We start from the raw sequence: 21,636 nt of genomic DNA on the forward strand, positions 1-21,636 counted from the left end.
CCGACCCCAGAAACTGAATGAGTGATTATTACTTCAGGTGATCACCCTTCGATAGAATTTTGTCTGTGGTCAGAAGTGAAAGAAACAGGAAATGCTGGGTGTGGTCCCAGCAAGGCCTTCTGTAGCCATCACCTCCTGCTTCATGGGAACAGCCCCCCCCTCAGAGCTGCACAGGCCAAACCCAACCCCTAATGCTATTCATAGATGCCCCCAATCCACCACTGCCTTTGCCTTTCGTCACATCCATGATGTCGGACTGTGACAGAGCCCGAGGTTAGCACCCTAACCCTAACCCCTGACCCTGACCCTAAACCCAACCCTAACCCTGACCCTAAACCCAACCCTAACCCTGATCCTAAACTTAACCCTAACTCTGATTCTCAACCTAACCCTAAACCTAACCCTGACCCTAACCCTAACTCTGATCCTCAATCTAACCCTAACCCTGATTCTAAACTTAACTCTGACCCTGACCCTGACCCTAAGCCTGATCCTAAACTTAACTCTAACACTGACCCTCAACCTAACCCTAATCCTGACCCTGACCCTAACTGTGATCCTCAACCTAACACTAACCCTGATTCTAAATTTAACCCTGACCCTAACCCTAACTCTGATCCTCAACCTAACCCTAACCCTGACCCTAACCCTAACCCTAATCCAAATCCTGATCCTAAACTTAACCCTAACTCTGATCCTCAACCTAACCCTAACCCTAACCCTAACTCTGATCCTCAATCTAACCCTAACCCTAATTCTAAATTTAACCCTGACCCTAACCCTAAGCCTGACCCTGACCCTAAACTTAACCCTGACCCTAACCCTAAGCCTGATCCTAAAGTTAACCCTAACGTTGACCCTGACCCTGACCCTAACCCTAATCCTGTGATGATCCTGTTAAACACAACCTAGTCCTTTCCAGACTGGGGTCAGGCCATTCGGCCCTTGTACACTCAGCTGATGTTTATGCTCCACGTGAGCCTCTCACTCCCCTTCTTCACCCCACCCTATTGACCTGTCGTTTTATTCCTTTCTCTTTCGTGTCTCTATCTAACGCCCCCTTAAATAACGTATCACCTCATCCCAACCCGTGGTCATGCATTCCACATTCCCACCGCTCTCATGGCCAGCTCCTATTAATTCTAAAGTGTGGGAATGTCTGCTCATATTGTATATTGTTCCGACTTGTGTAGAAAGACAGACTTACTTGGGAATGGAACCCATTTCTAATCTGGGAACTCAGCGGAGGATCATGAGACTGTTACCAGAATTGTCTGATAAGGAGAGATTGGTTCAACTGAGCTTGCAGTCATTAGCAACAACCCTGACTGTGTTAACGATAACCCCTCAACACCCGAAATGTTGACTTCCCCACCTCCTGATGCTGCCTGGCTTGCTGTGTTCTTCCAGCCTCCTGCCTGGCTACTTTTGATTCCAACATCTGCAGGGTTTTTTTTGTCTCCCACATGTGATTCCAGACTGCCCTCTGGGAAATTAGGGATGGGTAATAAATGCTGGCTTCCTCAGAAATGCCCATCTCCCATGAATGATTTTTAAATAATTGTTGGAAAGAAAAGAAATAAATGCAAGAGGTTTTTGACAGTTATCCCAACGGTGTATGGACTCGAGATATTCAAATGACCATACGAGCTAAAGGATGCCTGCCTTGAAGAAGCTTTCCTCCTCTCTCCTGATGAAGGGCTTTTGCTTGAAACATCGATTTCGCTGCTCCTCGGATGCTGCCTGAACTGCTGTGCTCTTCCAGCACCACTAATCCAGAATCTGGTTTCCAGCATCTGCAGTCATTGTTTTTACCTAATGGTTGCTATGTCCAGCCTCGGTCATTTAACACCGTAATGAGCAATGGTCAAGCACGCTGAAGACATAGAACAAAGAACATAAGTACAACCAGAAGCTGAAGCCTCAGGTTCTGAAAGTTTCAGGTTAGACAATAACCTACCTGTCTTCCTTCCTACCTATCCACTCCACCCTCCTCCCTGATCTATCACCTCCATCCCCACCCCCATTCACCTATTGTACTCTTTGCTACTTTCTCCCCAGCCCCACCCTCCCATTTATCTCTCCACCCTGGAGGCTCCCTGCCTGTTTTCCTGATGAAGGGCTTTTGCCCGAAACGTTGATTTTCCTGCTCCTCGGATGCTGCCTGACCTGCTGTGCTTTTCCAGCACCACTCTAATCTAGACTCTGATTTCCAGCATCTGCAGTCCCCACTTTTGCCTAACAGCCATTCCTTTCAATAAATGAGCCCTATCCTTCCCTGCTGACAGACAGCATGTTGCAGAGTGAAGCTACACCACCATATCACAATAACTGGATGCAAATTAAAAATCACACAACACCAGGTTATAGTCCAACAGGTTTAATTGGAAACACACTAACTTTTGGAGCTAATTTATTTCTTTTCTTTCCAACAATTATTTAAAAATCATTCATGGGAGATGGGCATTTCTGAGGAGGCCAGCATTTATTACCCATCCCTAATTTCCCAGAGGGCAGTCTGGAATCACATGTGGGAGACAAAAAAAACCCTGCAGATGTTGGAATCAAAAGTAGCCAGGCAGGAGGCTGGAAGAACACAGCAAGCCAGGCAGCATCAGGAGGTGGGCAAGTCAACATTTCGGGTGTAGAGGGGTTATCGTTAACACAGTCAGGGTTGTTGCTAATGAATGCAAGCTCAGTTGAACCAATCTCTCCTTATCAGACAATTCTGGTAACAGTCTCATGATCCTCCACTGAGTTCCCAGATTAGCCAATTAAATCTGTTGGACTATAACCTGGTGTTGTGTGATTTGTAACCGTGTACACCCCAGTCCAATACCAGCATCTCCAAATCATGGATGCAACCAAGATTGGCTCATGTCACTGTGCCCACTAACTCATCATAGATTGATTGTTTCTATGCCTTTAGATATACATGTTAAAGTGAGACGGTGAAGTTATCATTTATGGCTTGGATTCCAGACCAGACACGCAGTGTATCTTTAAGATAATTACAGGGCATCACAACATGGGTGGCATTCCATATATCCACCTCACCTCAGTCACACTCAGCATAGTACGTTCAGTCAGTCATGCTTGTATAATGTATTAGACAGTAATTACACATGCAAGTCTGTGATATAGCAATGTGAATAGTTGGTATTGTTTGTAAACTGCTGGATATCTATCTCAACATGAATCTGATCTTTGTGGGATGTGAACACCAATTAGAGCAACACTCCAGTCATATTATACTGGCGCAAACTTGGAAATTGCTGGAGAAACTCAGCAGGTCTGTGGAGAGAAGGCAGAGTTAATACTTCAAGAAGGGTCACTAGTCTCAAAACGTTAACTCTGCTTCGGTCTTCCCAGATTCTGCTTTGTCTCCATGGGCCTGCTGAGTTTCTCCAACAATCTCTGATTTTGTTTCAGATTTTCGAATAATTTCCTTTCCCCATAGCCCCTGATTCCCTTCCTGATTAAATTTGTCTGTGTCAGCCCTAAATGTACTTCAGTGAGCCAGCCTCGCCAGCCCTCTGTGGTTCACAACTCCACAGATTCACTCCCCTCTGAGAGAAGAAATTCCTCATCTATATCTGCAACGTTAGAAGTAAAGGCCAAAATTCCTTTGCCTTCCCTATTATCCACTGGATTTGGATGGTAGGATTCGTGGATGATGATCCCCGAATCCCTCTGTGTTCCATAGCTTTCTGCAGCCTTTATCCATTTAAATAATATTCCGCTCCTCTATTCTTCCCACCAAAGTGCATATCCTCACGTTTTTCCACATTGTACTCCACCCGCAAGGGTTTTTCTGGCTCACTTAACCTGTCTATAACCTTCAGCAGCGTCTTTATGTCATCCTCACAACTCGCTTTCCCACTTATTTTGTGTCACCTGCAGACTTGGGCAACAGTACGTTCACTTTCTCATCAAAATCATTAACATTTATTGTAGATAACTGTGGCCCCTGCACTAATCCCTAATCCACTAGTTCCAAATCATCTTCCTCTCTTATCCCAGCTCTCCACCTTCTGTTAGTCAGCCAATCCTCTATCCATGTTAGTATGCTACCCGCAAAACAATGGGGTCTTATTAACCAGCCCACCATTGGGTGGCTTAGTGGTTAGCACTGCTGCCTCATGGCGCCAGGGTCCCAGGTTCAATTCTAGCCTCTGGCAAACGTCTGTGTGGAGTTTGCATGTTCTCCCCGTGTCTGCGTGGGTTTCCTCCAGATGCTCCAGTTTCCTCCCACAGTCCAAAGATGTACAGGTTAGGTGAATTGGCCATGCTAAATTGTCCATAGTGTTAGGTGCATTAGAACACAGAACATAGAAAAATACGGCGCAGTACAGGCCCTTCGGCCCTCGATGTTGCGCCGACCAAAACCTACCTAACCTACACTAGCCCAATAACCTCCATATGCCTATCCAATGCCCGCTTAAATGACCATAAAGAGGGAGAGTCCACCACTGCTACTGGCAGGGCATTCCATGAACTCACAACCCGCTGCGTAAAGAATCTACCCCTAACATCTGTCCTATACCTACCACCCCTTAATTTAAAGCTGTGTCCCCTAGTAACAGCTGACTCCATTAGCGGTAAAAGGTTCTCAGTGTCTACCCTATCTAAACCCCTAATCATCTTATACACCTCTATCAAATCTCCCCTAAACCTTCTTTTCTCCAATGAGAACAGCCCCAAGTGCCTCAGCCTTTCCTCATACGATCTTCCTACCATGCCAGGCAACATCCTGGTAAACCTCCTCTGCACTCGTTCCAATGCCTCCACATCCTTCCTATAGTATGGCGACCAAAACTGCACACAATACTCCAGATGAGGCCGCACCAGAGTCTTATACAACTGCAACATGACCTCAGGACTCCGGAACTCAATTCCTCTACCAATAAAGCCCAGTACACCATATGCCTTCCTCACAGCACTATTTACCTGGGTGGCAACTTTCAGAGATCTGTGTACATGGACACCAAGATCCCTCTGCTCATCCACACTACCAAGTAGCCTACCATTAGCCCAGTAATCCATCTTCTTGTTACTCCTACCAAAGTGAATGACTTCACACTTAGCTACATTGAATTCCATCTGCCCAGCTCTGCAACTTATCTATATCCCGCTGTAACCTGCCACATCCTTCTTCACTGTCCACAACTCCACCGACCTTTGTGTCATCCGCAAACTTGCTCACCCAGCTTTCAAGCCTGTCCTCTAGATCATTTATAAAGATGACAAACAGCAACGGTCCCAAAACAGATCCCTGTGGTACACCGCTAGTAACTGCACTCCAAGATGAACCTAGTCCATCAACTACTACCCTCTGTCTCCTTCCAGCCAGCCAATTCCTAATCCAAACCTCTAATGCACCCTCAATGCCATACCTCCGTAGTTTTTGCATTAGCCTACCATGGGGTACCTTATCGAACGCCTTACTAAAATCCATATACACCACATCTACTGCTTTACCCTCATCCACCTCCTTAGTCACCTTCTCAAAGAACTCAATAAGGTTTGTGAGGCACGACCTGCCCTTCACAAAACCATGCTGACTATCCTTGATCACATTATTCCTATCCAGATGTTCATAAATCTTATCCCTTACAATTCTCTCTAAGACTTTACCCACAACAGAAGTGAGACTCACTGGCCTATAGTTACTCAGGCTGTCCCTACTCCCCTTCTTGAACAAGGGGACCACATTCGCTATCCTTCAGTCTTCTGGCACTATTCCAGTTGACAATGACGACATAAAAATCCAGGCCAATAGCTCTGCTATCTCCTCCCTAGCTTCCCAGAGGATCCTAGGGTAAATGCCATCAGGCCCAGGTTGTAAATTAGTCAGGGGTAAATATAGGGAATGGGTCTGGGTGGGTTACTCTTTGGAGGGTCGGTGTGGACTTGTTGGGCCGAAGGGCCTGTTTCCACACGGTAGAGAATCTAACCTAATCTAAACATATTGTACCTTGTCAAATGCCTCTTGGAAATCCAAATATATCAGTTCCAGCGGTTCCCTTTCATTAATCATGCTTGTTACCTCCTCAAGGAATTCAATGAAATTTCAAATTAAGGCAAAATACTGCAGATGCTGGAAATCTGAAACCAACACAGTGAATACTAATTAAACTCAGCAAGTCTGGCCATAGCTGAAGAGAGAGAAACAGAGAATTAACTTTTTGAGTCCGGTATGCTTCTTCAGAAATGGACTCCGCTACATTGGTCAGGCAAGATTTTTTCTTCAGGAAGCTAAGGTGATCCTGTGTGGGTTTTATTATATATTTCTAAATACTGTGTTATTATACCCTTTATAACACTTTCCCAAAGATAGATTTTGAGTGAATTGGCCGATAATTGCTTTCTTTATAAAAAAACATTTCCTTCCCTGTTGTGGTTCTGTTCACCGAGCTGGGAATTTGTGTTGCAGACGTTTCGTCCCCTGTCTAGGTGACATCCTCAGTGCTTGGGAGCCTCCTGTGAAGTGCTTCTGTGATCTTTCCTCCGGCATTTGTAGTGGTTTGAATCTGCCGCTTCCGGTTGTCAGTTCCAGCTGTCCGCTGCAGTGGCCGGTATATTGGGTCCAGGTCGATGTGCTTATTGATTGAATCTGTGGATGAGTGCCATGCCTCTAGGAATTCCCTGGCTGTTCTCTGTTTGGGTTGTCCTATAATAGTAGTGTTGTCCCAGTCGAATTCATGTTGCTTATCATCTGTGTGTGTGGCTACTAAGGATAGCTGGTCGTGTCGTTTCGTGGCTAGTTGATGTTCATGGATGCGGATCGTTAGCTGTCTTCCTGTTTGTCCTATGTAGTGTTTTGTGCAGTCCTTTTGTACATAGTGTACAAAATCAATCAATAAGCACATCGACCTGGACCCAATATACCGACCACTGCAGCGGACAGCTGGAACTGACAATCGGAAGCGGCAGAGACAAACCACTACAAATGCTGGAGGAAAGATCACAGAAGCGCTTCACAGGAGGCTCCCAAGCACTGAGGATGTCACCTAGACAGGGGACGAAACGTCTGTAACACAAATTCCCAGCTCGGCGAACAGAACCACAACAACGAGCAGCCGAGCTACAAATCTTCTCACAAACTTTGATTTCCTTCCCTTTCGAATAAGGATATAACATTGACAGTTTTCAAATCCATAGGACTTTCCTACAATCTAAGGGTTTCTGAAAGATTACTACATGAGGGATATAGATAGGGTGATAGATAATATCGATAATATATAATATAGATAATGGTAGCTGTCCTTTCCCTCAGATAGGGGTTTCAAGAGTCAGCGGCACATTTTTGAGGTGACAGCAGATTGATTTAAAACAGGTACGAGGGACAAATTCCTTTACACAGAGGGTGGTTGGCGTGTGGAATGAACCTCCTGAGGAAGTGATGGATGTGGGTACAATTACAATATTTAAGAGATTTTTGGATAAGTACTTGAATAGGAGAAAGTGAGGACTGCGAGTCGGAGGATACTGCCTGACCAGCACCACACTCTCGACTAAAGTACATGAACAGGAAAGGTCTGGAGGGTTATGGGCCAGGAGCAGGCAGGTGGGACTAGTTTAGTTTGTGATTAAGGTCACCATGGACTGGATGGACCAAAGGGTCTGTGTCTGCTGTACAACTCTATGACAACAAATGCATCCATTATTTCTGCAGCTCCTTCCTTTTGATATCCTGGGGTGCAATCCACCCAGGTCCAGGTTCCTAGCCCTTTTTGTCTAGTGATACTTATTTCCTGCCCCTCTTTTGCCCCTTGATCAATTAATGCTTCTGGAATATCACTAGTGTCTTGTACCATACAAGCTGATACAACCTATTTCCTAAATACCTCTCACAGTTTCTTATTGTCCATTATTGTTTCACAGCCTCGCTCTATACAGGGTCTATGGTAACTTCTTTTAAAAAAAATAATTAGCATCCCTACAGTGTGGGAACAGGCCCTCTAGCCAAGCAAGTCCACACCGACCCTCTGAAGAATATCCCATCCAGACCCATTCTCCTGTATTTACCCCTGACTAATGCACCTAACACTACAGGCAATTTCCCATGGCCAATTCACCTGGCCTGCATATCTTTGGATTGTGGGAGGAAACACACAGAGACAGAGGGAGAATGTGCAAACTCCACACAGACTGAGGCTGGAATCGAACCCGGCTCCCTGGCGTTGTGAAGCAGCAGTGCTAACCATTGAGCCTCCGTGCCACCCTTATTTTGGCCTCCCTCATTTTTAAAATATATTTAAACAATCTTTTCCTGCCCATCTGAATTCTGTGGGAACTGGACTCCACCCATTCAGGCTGCTTCTATTGTTCCAACTTGGAAAAAAAACCCAAAGCCTCACCTCTGGCTCAACCTTTCTTCATTAAAAAAAAGGGCAAAATATGCCCCTTAAAGCCACAATACAGTCACAATCAGACTATTTGCATGCACAATATAAGCAGCACAGAGAATCATCGAGATGTGCTGCACAGAAATAGAACCTTCAATCCAACTTGTCCATGCTGACCAGATATCCAAAATTAATTTTATCCCATTTGCCATTGCTGGGCTCATATCCCTCTAAACCTTTCCTATCCATATACCCATCTTGATGCCTTTTAAATGTTGTCATCATACCAGTCTCCACCACTTCCTCATTCCATACACGCACCACCCTCTGTGTGAAAACGTTGCCCCCCATGTCCATTTTATATCTTTCCTCTCTCACCCTAAACCTATACCCTCTAGTTCTGGACTTCCCCACCCCAGGGAAAATACTTTGTCTGTTTGTCCTATCCATGCCCCTCATGATTTTATAAACCTCTATAAGGTCACCCCTCAGCCTCTGACCCTCCAGAGAAAACAGCCCCAGCATATTTGGCCTCTCCCTGTAGCTCAAACCCTCCAACTTTTCTGAACACAGTCAGGTTTAACAACATCTTTCCTATCGGAGGGAGACCAGAATTGAAAACAGTAGACAGGGATAAATGATTCCACAGTCAATGGATCAGACTGATTATCTGCAGTCCTGCCACATCCACTCCTGAATTGTGGTGAATCTCGGCAATTCCTGCTCCCGCCGGATTGCCAGCCACAGTGAACTGTCGGTCTCTGATTGGCTGACACCTCTCAGGTGGCATTTCCATTTCCATTTCTTCCCCCCTCACCTCCAACTGGGCTCCCAATCCCAGGGGAGACCTGATGTTGGTCAGGATTGGGGAACCGCCCCAGAAGCGACATGCCGATATCTCCCTCGGTTTGTGACCAAAGGGTGGGTCCTTTGTCAGGCACAGCAGGCTCCACCCTCTGTCTTGACCCCTGCCCTCCGTTCCTGATCCACCAACTGGTGTATGTAACCGTCCCCCATTCACCGTCCCAAACCCTTTCACCCATCCAGATACTTCCACAGCTTTGTATAATTTGTACCCACAGCAATCAAAACCACAAACAGTGCTTTAATATTGCTGTTTTATTGGATCTTGCTGTGTGCAGCCTGGCTGTCTGAGGTCGGCAAAGGTGCTTCGGAGATGCAAGTCTTACTTTCAGGCTCACACACACTCGCTTCTCACTAGATGTTCTCGTGCACGCACTCGCTCTCTCTCCCTTTCCCTCTGTCTGGCTGTCTCTCTCTGTCTGTCTCTCTCTGTCTTTCTCTCTCTCTCTGTCTCTCTCTCAGGAAGAGTCTGATGCAGGAAGATTAGATGCAAATTTAATGAAAGAATTTTCTAACCTTGTTTCAGCCACTCTCTTATTTCCAACTCTTTCTGTCATTGAGCTGCATCTTTGAAGTGTAGCTACTATTATTTTTCAGGAACAAAGGAACAGGAGGAGGCCATTCAGCCCATTATCTCGGTAGTGCCATTTAATACATGGCTGCTCAAGCAGTTCACCCACTGTCCACCCAAAACCTTTCACATCGCTGGTTGTCAGGAATTGATTAACCTTGACTTTAACGGTACCCAAGACTGACCTTCCTGAGACTGAGTAATGCAGCAATTGCCAATGTGCACATATCCAGGTCCGACCACATTCTCAGAGATGACATGGATTTGTTGAGAGTTAAATAAATATTGGCCAGGACACTGAGTGGTGACCATATTCTTCAAGGTCTCATTCCAGCCTTGGTGAGAGTGACCAGCCCTTGACATCAAGGCCACATTTGACTGAGTTTATCTGTGTGGGAACAGGCCCTTCGGCCCATCAAATCCACACCAACCCTCTGATGAGTAACCCACCCAGACCCATTCCCCCTACCCTATATTTCCCCTAACCAACACACCTAGCCTATACACCCCTAAACACTATGGGCACTTTAGCACAGCCAATTCACCTGACCTGTACATCTTTGATACGTGGGAGGAAACTGGAGCACACGGAGGAAACCCACGCAGACACGGGGAGAATGTGCAAACCCCACACAGACAGTCACCTGAGGCTGGAATCAAACCCAGGTGCCCGGTGCTGTGAGGCAGCAGTGCTAACCACTGAGCCACCGGGCCGCCCTGAAGTGACAATGTCCACTCAACCTAGGTCGAACTCGAACCTACAATCATCTGATCCAAAGCCCGTCATCCATTACATCACTGCCAGGTGAGTGTAGCATCAGGAAGACCAGAGCTAATGGGAAACTGGGTGGGGGGGTAGCAGGGGTTGATGAAGGACTACATGGATCAGAGTCATAACCTGCACAAAGAAAGATGGTTGTGGTTGTTGGAGGTTGGTGATGTCAGTGAGCTCAGTTGGTTGGACAGCTCGTGAGTGACGCAGAGTGACACCAGCATTACCGAGTCAGTTCCTGTACTGTAAAAAATGAGGTCTGCAGATGCTGGAGATCACAGCTGCAAATGTGTTGCTGGTCAAAGCACAGCAGGCCAGGCAGCATCTCAGGAATAGAGAATTCGACGTTTCGAGCATAAGCCCTTCATCAGGGCTTATGCTCGAAACGTCGAATTCTCTATTCCTGAGATGCTGCCTGGCCTGCTGTGCTTTGACCAGCAACACATTTGCAGCAGTTCCTGTACTGGCTGAGTTCCCCACCAAGGTATTAACATCTCAACCTCATTCCTTAGCTGAGGCATAGGGACCCTCAACTTCAGCTCAAACTGCCTCATTCTAATGAGGGAACAATGGTTTGATGGACAGCAATGACTTTCACCTTCACAGAACCTCATTACAGGAGTTCCTCAGGGTAGAGTCCTGGGCCCAACCATCTTCAGCTGCTTCATCAATGACCTTCCCTCTGTCATAAGGTCAGAAGGGGGGATGTTCACTGATGATTGCACAATGTTCAGCACCTTTCGTGACTCAGGTATAGAAGCAACCTGTGCCTAAATACGTCAAGATCTGGACAATATTCAGCTTTGGGCTGACAATTGGTAAGCAATATTTGTGCACAGAAATGCCAGGCAATGACCATTTTCAGGATGAGAGAATTCATCCAACAATCCTTGACATTCACTGGTGTTACCATCACTGATTCCCCTGCTATCAACATCCTGGGGGTTACCGTTGACCAGAAACTCAACTGGACTCACCACATAAACACCGTGGCTACCAGAGCAGGTCAGAGGCTGGGAATACTGCGGTGAGTAACTCCCCTCCTGACTCCCTAAAGCCTGTCCACCATCAACAAGGCACAAGTCGGGAGTGTGATGGAATACTCTCCACCTGTCTGGATGGGGGCAGCTCCAACAACACTCAAGAAGCTCGACACCATCCAGGACAAAGCAGCCGCTTGATTGGCACCACATCCACAAACATCCCCTCCCTCCACCACCCACACTCAGTAACAGCAGTGTGGACCATCTGCAAGATGCCCTGCAGAAATTCACCAAAGATCCAGAGGTTTATAAAATCATGAGGGACATGGATAGGATAAATAGTCCAGGTCGTTTCTCTGGGACAGGTGAGTCCAGAACTAGAGGGCATAGGTTTAGGGTGAGAGGGGAAAGATATAAAAGGGACCTAAGGAGCAACTTTTTCACACAGAGGGTGGTACGTGTATGGAATAAGCTGCCAGAGGATGTGGTGGAGGCTGGTACAATTGCAACATTTAAAAGGTATTTGGATGGGTATATGAATAGGAAGGGTTTGGAGGGATATGGGCCGGGTGCTGGCTGGTGGGACTAGATTGGGTTGAGATATCTGGTCGGTATGGACGGGTTGGACCGAAGGGTCAGTTTCCATGTCGTACACCTCTATGACTCTATGGTGTCTTGTCGTGTGACATTGGAAGGTCAGTCTGGTTTGTGAAGAGCTGAAATAATTATTGAACAGTGGATGTTGTGAGCGTGGATGTTGTGAGTGTGTATAGATGGATAATTCCTCCTAGTGGTGGCTTTGCATGGTCCTTTACACAGCATAGGTGTGTACCCCCTTGTGTCACTGAGTGTGCAATAACTCCCACCGCTATACAAAAATACGTTTCCTCTCGCTCTCTTTCAGTTGCCAGCAAGACAAAGCTTGAGGCTGAGACTGGTCTGAAGATTGTGCAGGCTGGTGTGGGTGAGGTAAGTGACTGAATCACCATTCGTCAGTTTTCCCGTGGCTTTGGGACATCACAGTTTGAGGCAGTGTGTGTGGAACGGTAAGTCAAGCAAGCCAACAATACTCACCAGAGACACATGTAATTATAGCATCCCTCCCACCCTACAGTGTGACACTGTGGCCCATTAGTAATGTTGCTTGGCTTGTAATCCTGAGACCCAGGTTAATGCACTGGGGGCGTGGGTTCAAATCCAACTAGGACTTGTGGAATTTAAGTTCAATATTTTACAAATCTAGAATTGAAAGCTCTCATGGTGATCTATTATTAATTGTCTTCAAGAAAGCATCTGATTCCTGTTGATGAAGGCAATCTGCTGGGTGTGTGTGTGTGTCGGTCATCCCATAACCAAATAAAAACAAACCCTATTAGATATTCCTTGACTTGGCATGGTGGCTCAGTGGTTAGCACTGCTGCCTCAGAGCACCAGGGACCCGGGTTCGATTCCAGCCTTGGGTGACTGTCTGTGTGGAGTTTGCACATTCTCCCTGTGTCTGCGTGGGTGCGCTTTAGTTTCCTCCCACAGTCCAAAGATGTGCAGGTCGGGTGAACTGCCCATAGTGATAGGTGCATTAGTCAGAGAGAAGTGGGTTGCTCTTTGGAGGGTCGGTGTGGACTTGTTGGGCCAAAGGGCCTGTTTCCACACTGTAGGGAATCTAATCTTTCTAGATTTAATTGGAGCTCAATCACTAGGTTTTAGTGATTGCTGTAGTTAAACTCATGGATACCTGTTCTCCACAGTTCCCAGTCTCTTAACCCTTCTGTCCAATACACTCACAAACTCACACAGACACACTCACTGATTCTCATTCACAAACACTCACAAACTCACACAGACACACTCACTCATTCTCATTCACAAACATGCACACACACTCATAAACTCACACAAACACACACACTCACAGACACACACACACTCACTCATTCTCATTCACAAACACACTCTCAAACTCCCTCATTCATATTCACAAACACATACACTCACAAACTCACACAGACACACTCACTCATTCACTCACAAACACACATGCGTACACTCTCTTTCTCTCTCTGTGTCTCTCTCTCATACACACATCTCACGTGCACACAGACTCAACACACACACTGACTTATGCAGACACACTCATTCACACACAGACACACATGCACTCTCTCTCTCTCTCACTCACTCCCTCACTCTCTCATGCACTCTCTCCAACTCACACACCCACTCACACACCCTCACTCTTACGCACTCCCTCTCTCACATACTCTCCCTCTCACACTCAACCACTCTCGCTCACACAGATTTAAATCCACAGTACACTCGCAGACACACACACATATCCGAGTTGTAGTCATTGAAACAGTTTGGTGTCTGAGAAAGTTGGCATGAACCATGACACGAGGCAGATTTACAAGGCAGTTACTTAACAGCCCATAAAACATGCAAGGCTGGCTCGCACTCAATAGCTGCTTGTCTTTGTCTTTCCAGATCCCCTCCTTCCCCATTGAGTTTACTAATTAGGGAGGTGTTACAGTTCAAAGGCAGTGACCTTCTGTAAGGAGAAGAAAGCACTGTTTATGTTCAATTCACCAATTCCTCTCTTTGTTCCAAGACAGTATTGAGTTCCTGTGGAAGTATTGCTCATGTACACCATCTGATGCTTAAAGAGCTCCTTCCAGTGAGAAAATAGACCATTTTATTACAACCACATTTCACCTTTATTGTAGGATTGACACGCCCTTATCTGGTACTTTAACATAATATTAAATGTCCCAAGTCACTTCAAAACAGTACACAGTGCACGGTGGTTCAGCAGTTAGCACTGCTGCCTCACAGTACCAGAGACCCGGGTTCAATTCCCGCCTCAGGCGACTGTCTATGTGGAGTTTGCACATTCTCCCCGTGTCTGTGTGGGTTTCCTCTCGGTGCTCTGGTTTCTAGATTAGATTAGATTACTTACAGTGTGGAAGCAGGCCCTTCGGCCCAACAAGTCAACGCCGAAGCGCCACCCACCCATACCCCCACATTTACCCCTTACCTAACACTACGGGCAATTTAGCATGGCCAATTCCCCTGACCCGCACATCATTGGACTGTGGGAGGAAACCGGAGCACCCGGAGGAAACCCACACAGACACAGGGAGAATGTGCAAACTCCACACAGTCTGTCGCCTGAGGCGGGAATTGAACCCGGGTCTCAGGCGCTGTGAGGCAGCAGTGCTAACCACTGTGCCACCGTGCCGCCCACAGTCCAAAGGTGTGTAAGGCAAAGAGGTGAATTTGCCATGCTAAATTGTCCATTGTGTTAGGCGTAGGGGAATGGGTCTGGGTGGTTGCTCTTCGGAGGGTCGGTGTGGACTGGTTGGGCCGAAGGGTCTGTTCCACACTGTAGGGAATCGAATCTAATCTAAATCTGAGACAACTGCACATCGCGTCATTGTGTCACAGAATAGCATTAGTCCATGCTGACTCTCTACAGTCAGTCCTATCCCCCTACTCTATACCAGTGTGATCTCCCACTTCTACACCATAAGATATAGGAGCAGAAGGAGACCATTCAGCCCAGCAAACTGGGGCTGCCATTCAAAAGGAATCAGGCTGATCCAATCATCCTCAATTCAACTTTCCTGCCTTTTCCAAAGTCTTTGATTCTTTTACAGATTAACGAGATATCTCAGCCTTGAATATATTTTCAAAAATCACACAACATTGGGTTACGGTCCAATGGGTTTGTTTGAAAGCACAAGCTTGCTGAGGCAGATGGCCTGAGGAAGGAGTGAGCGCTCCAAAAACTTGTGATTTCAAATGGACCTTTTGGACTATAACCCAGTGTCATGTGATTTTTGATTTAGTCCAACACTGGCACCTCCACATCTTGGATATAATTTAACAGTCCAGCCTCAAGAGCCCTCTGGGTAAAGAATTCCTCAGATTCACTCCGCTCTGAAAGAAGAAATTCCTCCTCATCTCTGTCTTCAATGTGTCACTCCTTATTTTGAGATGACTCCCTCTGGTACTAGACTGTCCCACAGCGGGGAGCAACCTCTCAACATAGAGTCATGGAGTCATACAGATGTACAGCACAGAAACAGACCCTTTGGTCCAACATGTCCATGCTGATCAGATATCCTAATCCAATCTAATCTTGGCCCATATCCCTCTAAACCCTTCCTATTCATATACCCATCCAGGTGCTATTTAAATATTATAATTGTGCCAGCCTCCACCACTTCCTCTGGCAGCTCATTCCAAACACGCACCACCCTCTGCGTGAAAAAGTTGCCCCTGAGGTCCCTTTTAAATCTTTCCCTTCTCACCCTAAACCTATGCCCTCTGGTTTTGGACTAGACAACCCCAGGGAAAAAACCTTGTCTACTTATCATATCCATGCCCCACATGATTTTGTTAACCTCTATAACGTCACCCCTCAGCCTCCAATGCTCCAGGGAAAACAGCCCCAGCCTGTTCAGCCTCTCCCTGTAGCTCAAACCCTCCACCCCTGGCAACATCCTTGTAAATCTTTTCTGAACCCTTTCAAGTTTCACAACATCCTTCTGATAGGAAGGAGACCAGAATTGCACACAATATTCCAAAAGTAGCCTCACCAATGTCCTGTACAGCTGCAAATTGACCTCCCAACCCCTATACTCAGTGCACTGACCAATAAAGGAAAGCATATCAAACACCTTCCTGATTCCTGATGAAGGGCTTTTGTCCGAAACATCGATTTCGCTGCTCGTTGGATGCTGCCTGAACTGCTGTGCTCTTCCAGCACCACTGATCCAGAATCTGGTTTCCAGCATCTGCAGTCATTGTTTTTACCACCTTCTTCACTATCCTGTCTACCTGTGACTCTACTTTCAAGGAGCTATGAACCTCCACTCCAAGGTCTCTTTGTTCAGCAACACTCATCTCCCCTCTCACGTCCCTGAGAATCCTGTTCGTTTCAACAAGGTCACCTCTCATTCCTCTAAACTCCAACGAGCCCAACCTACTCAACCTCTCCTCATCAGAGAATCCCTCCGTGCCCAGGATCAGCTGAGTGAACCTTCTCTGACTGCCTCCAATGCCAGTCTACCTTTCCTTAGATAAGGGATCAAGACTGTTCACTGTATTCCAGCTACAACAATAGACAATAGATTAGCGCAAAGTATGGTTCAAGAAAAGCCTCCCTAGTTTTATACCCTTTGAAATAAAGGCCAAAATTCCATTTGCCTTCCTCATTACCTGCTCAATTTGGATGCTATAGGCCCAAGGAACCCCCCCCCCCAAAAAAAAATCCCTTTGTTCCATAGCTTCCTGCAGTCTTTCTCCATTTAAATAATACCCAGCTTCTCTAGCCTGGCTGCCAAAGTTCATAGTTTAGATTAGAGTGGTGCTGGAAAAGCACAGCAGTTCAGGCAGCATCCAGGGAGCAGTAAAATCGACGTTTCGGGCAAAAGTCCCTTATCAGGAATACAGGCAGACAGCCTGAAGGGTGGAGAGGTAAATGAGAGGAGGGTGGGGCTGGGGAGAAAGTATAGAGTACAATAGGTGAGTGGGGCAGGGGATGAAGGTGATAGGTCAGGGAGGAGGGTGGAGTAGATAGGTTCATAACCTTACATTTTCCCATGTTATAAAAGGCTGTATCCCGGTAGTCCCACAAGTTTAGTTCCCTCAAGTACACATCCAATAGGATTAGTTGAGGTTTCGGTCTCATGGTTTTTTCCTCTCTGGACTAAATAATCCAGAGACCCAGCTAATGTTCTGGGCGACCTGGGTCCAAATCTCCACCATGACAAACGGTGGAATTTGAATTTAATAAATATCTGGAATTAAGGATCTAATGATGACCGTGAAACAATTTCTGGAAAAGCCCACCTGGTTCATTAATGTCCTTTAGGTAAGGAAGCTGCCATCTTTACCTGGTCGGGTTTACATGTGACTCCACACCAACAGCAATGGGTTTGAGCCTAAACTGCCCACTGGATAATTAGGGATGGGCAATAAATGTAGGCCTAGCCAGTGACAGCCTCATCCTGAACGGATTTTTAAAAATCCTTTTGAAATTATTGATTGTGATCATTACTTAAATGAATATAATTACACAGCAGACATGATAGGAGGGAACATCTTCTGGAACCGTATGATCTCAGACTCCAGTTCCAGGTGGTCTGACCTCAGTATAACAAAGTTGTTTAACACCCATCCTCAGCAGCTGGTTTTAGAGCGAACTATGATTAACTCTATACTCGGTGAGGGGTGGAGGGATTTGAAAGTGACAATGAGGATTTCAAAATTAAGGCAGCACTGAACCAGGAGCCAATGTAGCTTAGTCGGCACAGGGGAGTGGTAAATATTACAAGGTAGAACACAAGCAGCAGAGTTTTGAACGATCTGGAGGGTAGAATGTGTGGGAGCACCTCCGGCATTTTGGAATATTCCAGTCCAGAGACAGCTCATGGAATGTGGGTTCTTTAGTCATTGACAATGGTCCAAGTGGGTAATGATATGAAGGCTGCTCTGTAACAGTCGCAACGAAAAGAACGCAATTGTGTCCCAAACTCCTCACTCTGAAAGGACAGTCGGTGAAGGCATGGCTACGTCAGGGTGAAGACTGGCAGGTGCTCATTGAGAGGAGACTGCTGTAGGCTGAGGGGAACCCAGTCTCTTTCGTGATCCCTTCTGGATGCAGAGAGAACTTGAGACAGAAACCTTTCCTGAGCGGTTGAATGAACACCATCAAAGATGGCCTGAGGAAATACCTCCCTTTAAATGCAGTTATAGGACAGTGTCATTTTGGTGTTCTCATGTGACAGTCTCAAATTTAAGTTGAAGAGGGGCGTGAACATCATGAAGAGTGCTGATTCACTCTGACAAAAGGCTTGCACAAGGATGGGTACAAATCTCTTCAGAGATTGCCATGGTAAATGGTCGTTAGAATGTAAGGGTTAAATAGTTGAAAATGTGTTGCTGGTTAAAGCACAGCAAGTCAGGCAGCATCCAAGGAATAGGAAATTCGACGTTTCAGGCTTGAAGGGCTTATGCCCGAAACGTCGAATTTCCTATTCCTTGGATGCTGCCTGACCTGCTGTGCTTTAACCAGCAACACATTTTCAACTGTGATCTCCAGCATCTGCAGACCTCATTTTTTACCCTGTAAGGGTTAAATAGTTTTTTATAACAGTAAGCAAATCTCCAGATGAGCCTGGTTCGGCCCCACGTGGAGTACTGTGAGCAGATCAGGGCACCACACCTCAGGAAGGATATATTGACCTTGGAGAAAGAACAGTGTAGGTTTATAAGAATGATAGAGTAAAAAGTGAGGTCTGCAGATGCTGGAGATCAGATGAAGGGCTCTGGCCCGAAAAGTCGAATTTCCTGTTCCTTGGATGCTGCCTAACCTGCTGTGCTTTAACCAGCAATACATTTTCAGCTTATAAGAATGATACCCGGACTTCAGGTTAAGTTATGAGGAGAGATTGTACAAATGAGGCCTTTTTTTTCTAGAATTTAGAAGGTTAAGGGGTGATCTGATTTGAGTCTTCAAGATATTAACAGGACAAGACAAGGTACATAAAGATAAATTATTAACTATAACAACTATGTGGTCAATCATTAAAATGACCAATATTTAAATAATATTCACCTCCGATTCTTGGTGCTCTCTTCATTCACAATTGGAGAGTGATCACAAATCTGATCAAACGTTTGGAAACACTTTGTATGTTCTTCACTGAATGACATCCAGTCTTCTTGGAATGGAACTTCAGGAGCTGGAGAAAGCTGTGGGAACATCTTCAGAAATTGCCTCGGCGCAGGCAAGGTCTTATCCCTGGGCTGGCTGATAAAATCCCTCACAAAATGGAATGGAATCATCATCTGGGCTGGAACATGTGGAAGGCATGGTGAAGAACATTATTGGGTAACTTAGCTACAGGTGAACTTGCTGTGTGCAAATTGACAGTTCCATTCCTCATGAAAGATTTATGCCCACGTAAATCCTGCTCCTTGGATGCTGTGTGATCTACTGTGCTTTTCCAGCACCACACTCTCAACACTGATCTCCACTATCTGCAGTCCTCATGTTCGCCGAGTTAATTTTCACCTTACTGCAAATCCTCTTCCACGGATGCCCACCTTGAAGAAGCGCTCCTCCTCTCTCCACAAGGATCTCAGTGAGTCTCTCTCTCAACGCACCCCCATCTCATCTCCTCTGCCCTGAAGCTCTTCAGGCAAAGATTCCTGATGAAGGATTTTTTTCCCGAAACATTGATTCTCCTGCTCCTCGGATGCTGCCTGACCTGCTGTGCTTTTCCAGCACCACACCTTTTGACTCTGATCTCCAGCATCTGCAGTCCTCACTTTCTCCCGGATAAATCAGCCACTGCCGATTGTCGGAAATCTGGTTCACCAATGCCTTTAGTAAAGGAACTCTGCCATCCTGACCTGGTCTGGCCTGCATGTGACTCCAGACCCACAGCAATGTGGTTAACTCTTAACAGCCCTCTGGGGCAATTAGGGATGGGCAATAAATGCTTGCCTGGGTGTCCCGTGAATGAAAAGAAAGAGTTGCAGTATATTATCTCAGTCTGATCTGAATCTAAATTCCTGAATCTCTCTCTACTCTACTACATTATTATATTTTCTCTTTATGTGAAGTATACTTATCACTTTGTTATGTGTAATCTTTTTTTTAAAATCAATTTTGACCTATTGCTGCTGAACCTGTCAAGTTCCAACTCACCCCTGTCAGGATATGGTTCCTCCAGTCTTTGACACTATCCCATTGCCTGCAAAAACTTTCCAAACGCTTCTCACTTTACAAAGAAAATCCTTATTTCAGGTTTACTTTTTGAATATATCTTAGCATGGAATAATAAGACACACCCATTCTGTAGAGTGTACTGGTCACAGTCCTGGTATAGACAAAACGTCCAAGGAGTTTGGCTTATTAAAAACTGCAAGAACTGCGGATGCTAAATTATCATAAACAAGTACAGAAATTGCTGGAAAAGCTCAGTGCATCTGGCAGCATCTGTGGACTGAAGTCGGAGTTAACGTTTCCGGCCCAGTGACCCTTCCTCAGAACTTGGTTTTATGTTCCATTATGGTTCCTTAACCTCCAATACACTTGCCTAGCAACAATCTACCATGGGGAGGTGGAGGTCTCGTAGTAACCTCATTGCCCTGCTAATCGAGTGGTCTCGATAAATGTTCTGGGACTATGTGTTCAAATCCCACCTTGACAAATGGTTAAATTTAAATTCAATTCATAAAACATGGAACTGAAAGTGAGTCTTAGAGGTGGTGACTTTGAAACTATCATTGATAGTTGTTAAAAATGAAAGTTTTGCTTTACTCATGTCTTTTAGGGAAGGAAATCTGCTGGGCATATCTAAGTTACATAGGACTCCAGACCCACATTGTGGCTGACTCTTAACTATTCTGGACAATTAGAGACGGGCAATAAATGCTGGCCTAGCCAGTGACACCCTCATCCCAAAGAAGGACAGAGACAAAGCCTCCAGGTGACAAATGGGGATTGGAAGGGCATTCGGTGATCTACCTGGAGAGAAAAAAACACGTCGTGAATTACCTGGATCAAATTTCAGGGCTAACTCTCCCTTGGCCTGGATAACCCCACAACCTCACTGGAGAGGAAAGGGGAAGAAAATAACAATCCACCTTGGGTGAGGAAAGGGAATCAACCTTCATTTTTAAGTTAAAAATCACACGACACCAGGTTGTAGTCCATCAGGTTTATTTGGAAGCGTTAACTTTCGGAACGCTGCTCCTTCATTAGACAGCTAGTGGGGCAGGATCATAGGACACAGAATGTATAACAAAAGATCATAGTGTCGTACAACTGATGCAATATATTGAACAAACAGAGACTGCTGTTAAGTCTTCAATCACTTCAAATAGGATGCAGGTTTTGATTGATTAATATGTAAATCCCAGAACTTCTTTCAAGCCACAGTCCCAAGATAACTTAATGTTTTATTAGTATAACAAAAAAGGTGATATCTCAGCTCATAAAATGCATCTCAGAGCTGAGATGTCACCTTTCTGTTAACACTGATAAAATCTAAAGTTATCTCAGGACTGTGACTTGAAAGA

The 21,636-nt window shown here is 45.7% G+C and overlaps 1 protein-coding gene across 1 annotated transcript in view; it reads left to right on the top strand.

Moving 5' to 3' along the window:
- Positions 1 to 21,636, top strand: part of LOC132817315 (receptor-type tyrosine-protein phosphatase-like N) — a 281,771-nt gene that overhangs the window by 134,755 nt on the left and 125,380 nt on the right. The window contains exon 13 of the mRNA XM_060827725.1: positions 12,446 to 12,510. Coding sequence (XP_060683708.1) covers positions 12,446 to 12,510 — 65 coding nt within the window. The remainder of the gene's footprint in view (positions 1 to 12,445; positions 12,511 to 21,636) is intronic.

Source organism: Hemiscyllium ocellatum, chromosome 7 (genome assembly GCF_020745735.1).
Source record: "Hemiscyllium ocellatum isolate sHemOce1 chromosome 7, sHemOce1.pat.X.cur, whole genome shotgun sequence".
Lineage (NCBI taxonomy): Eukaryota > Metazoa > Chordata > Chondrichthyes > Orectolobiformes > Hemiscylliidae > Hemiscyllium > Hemiscyllium ocellatum.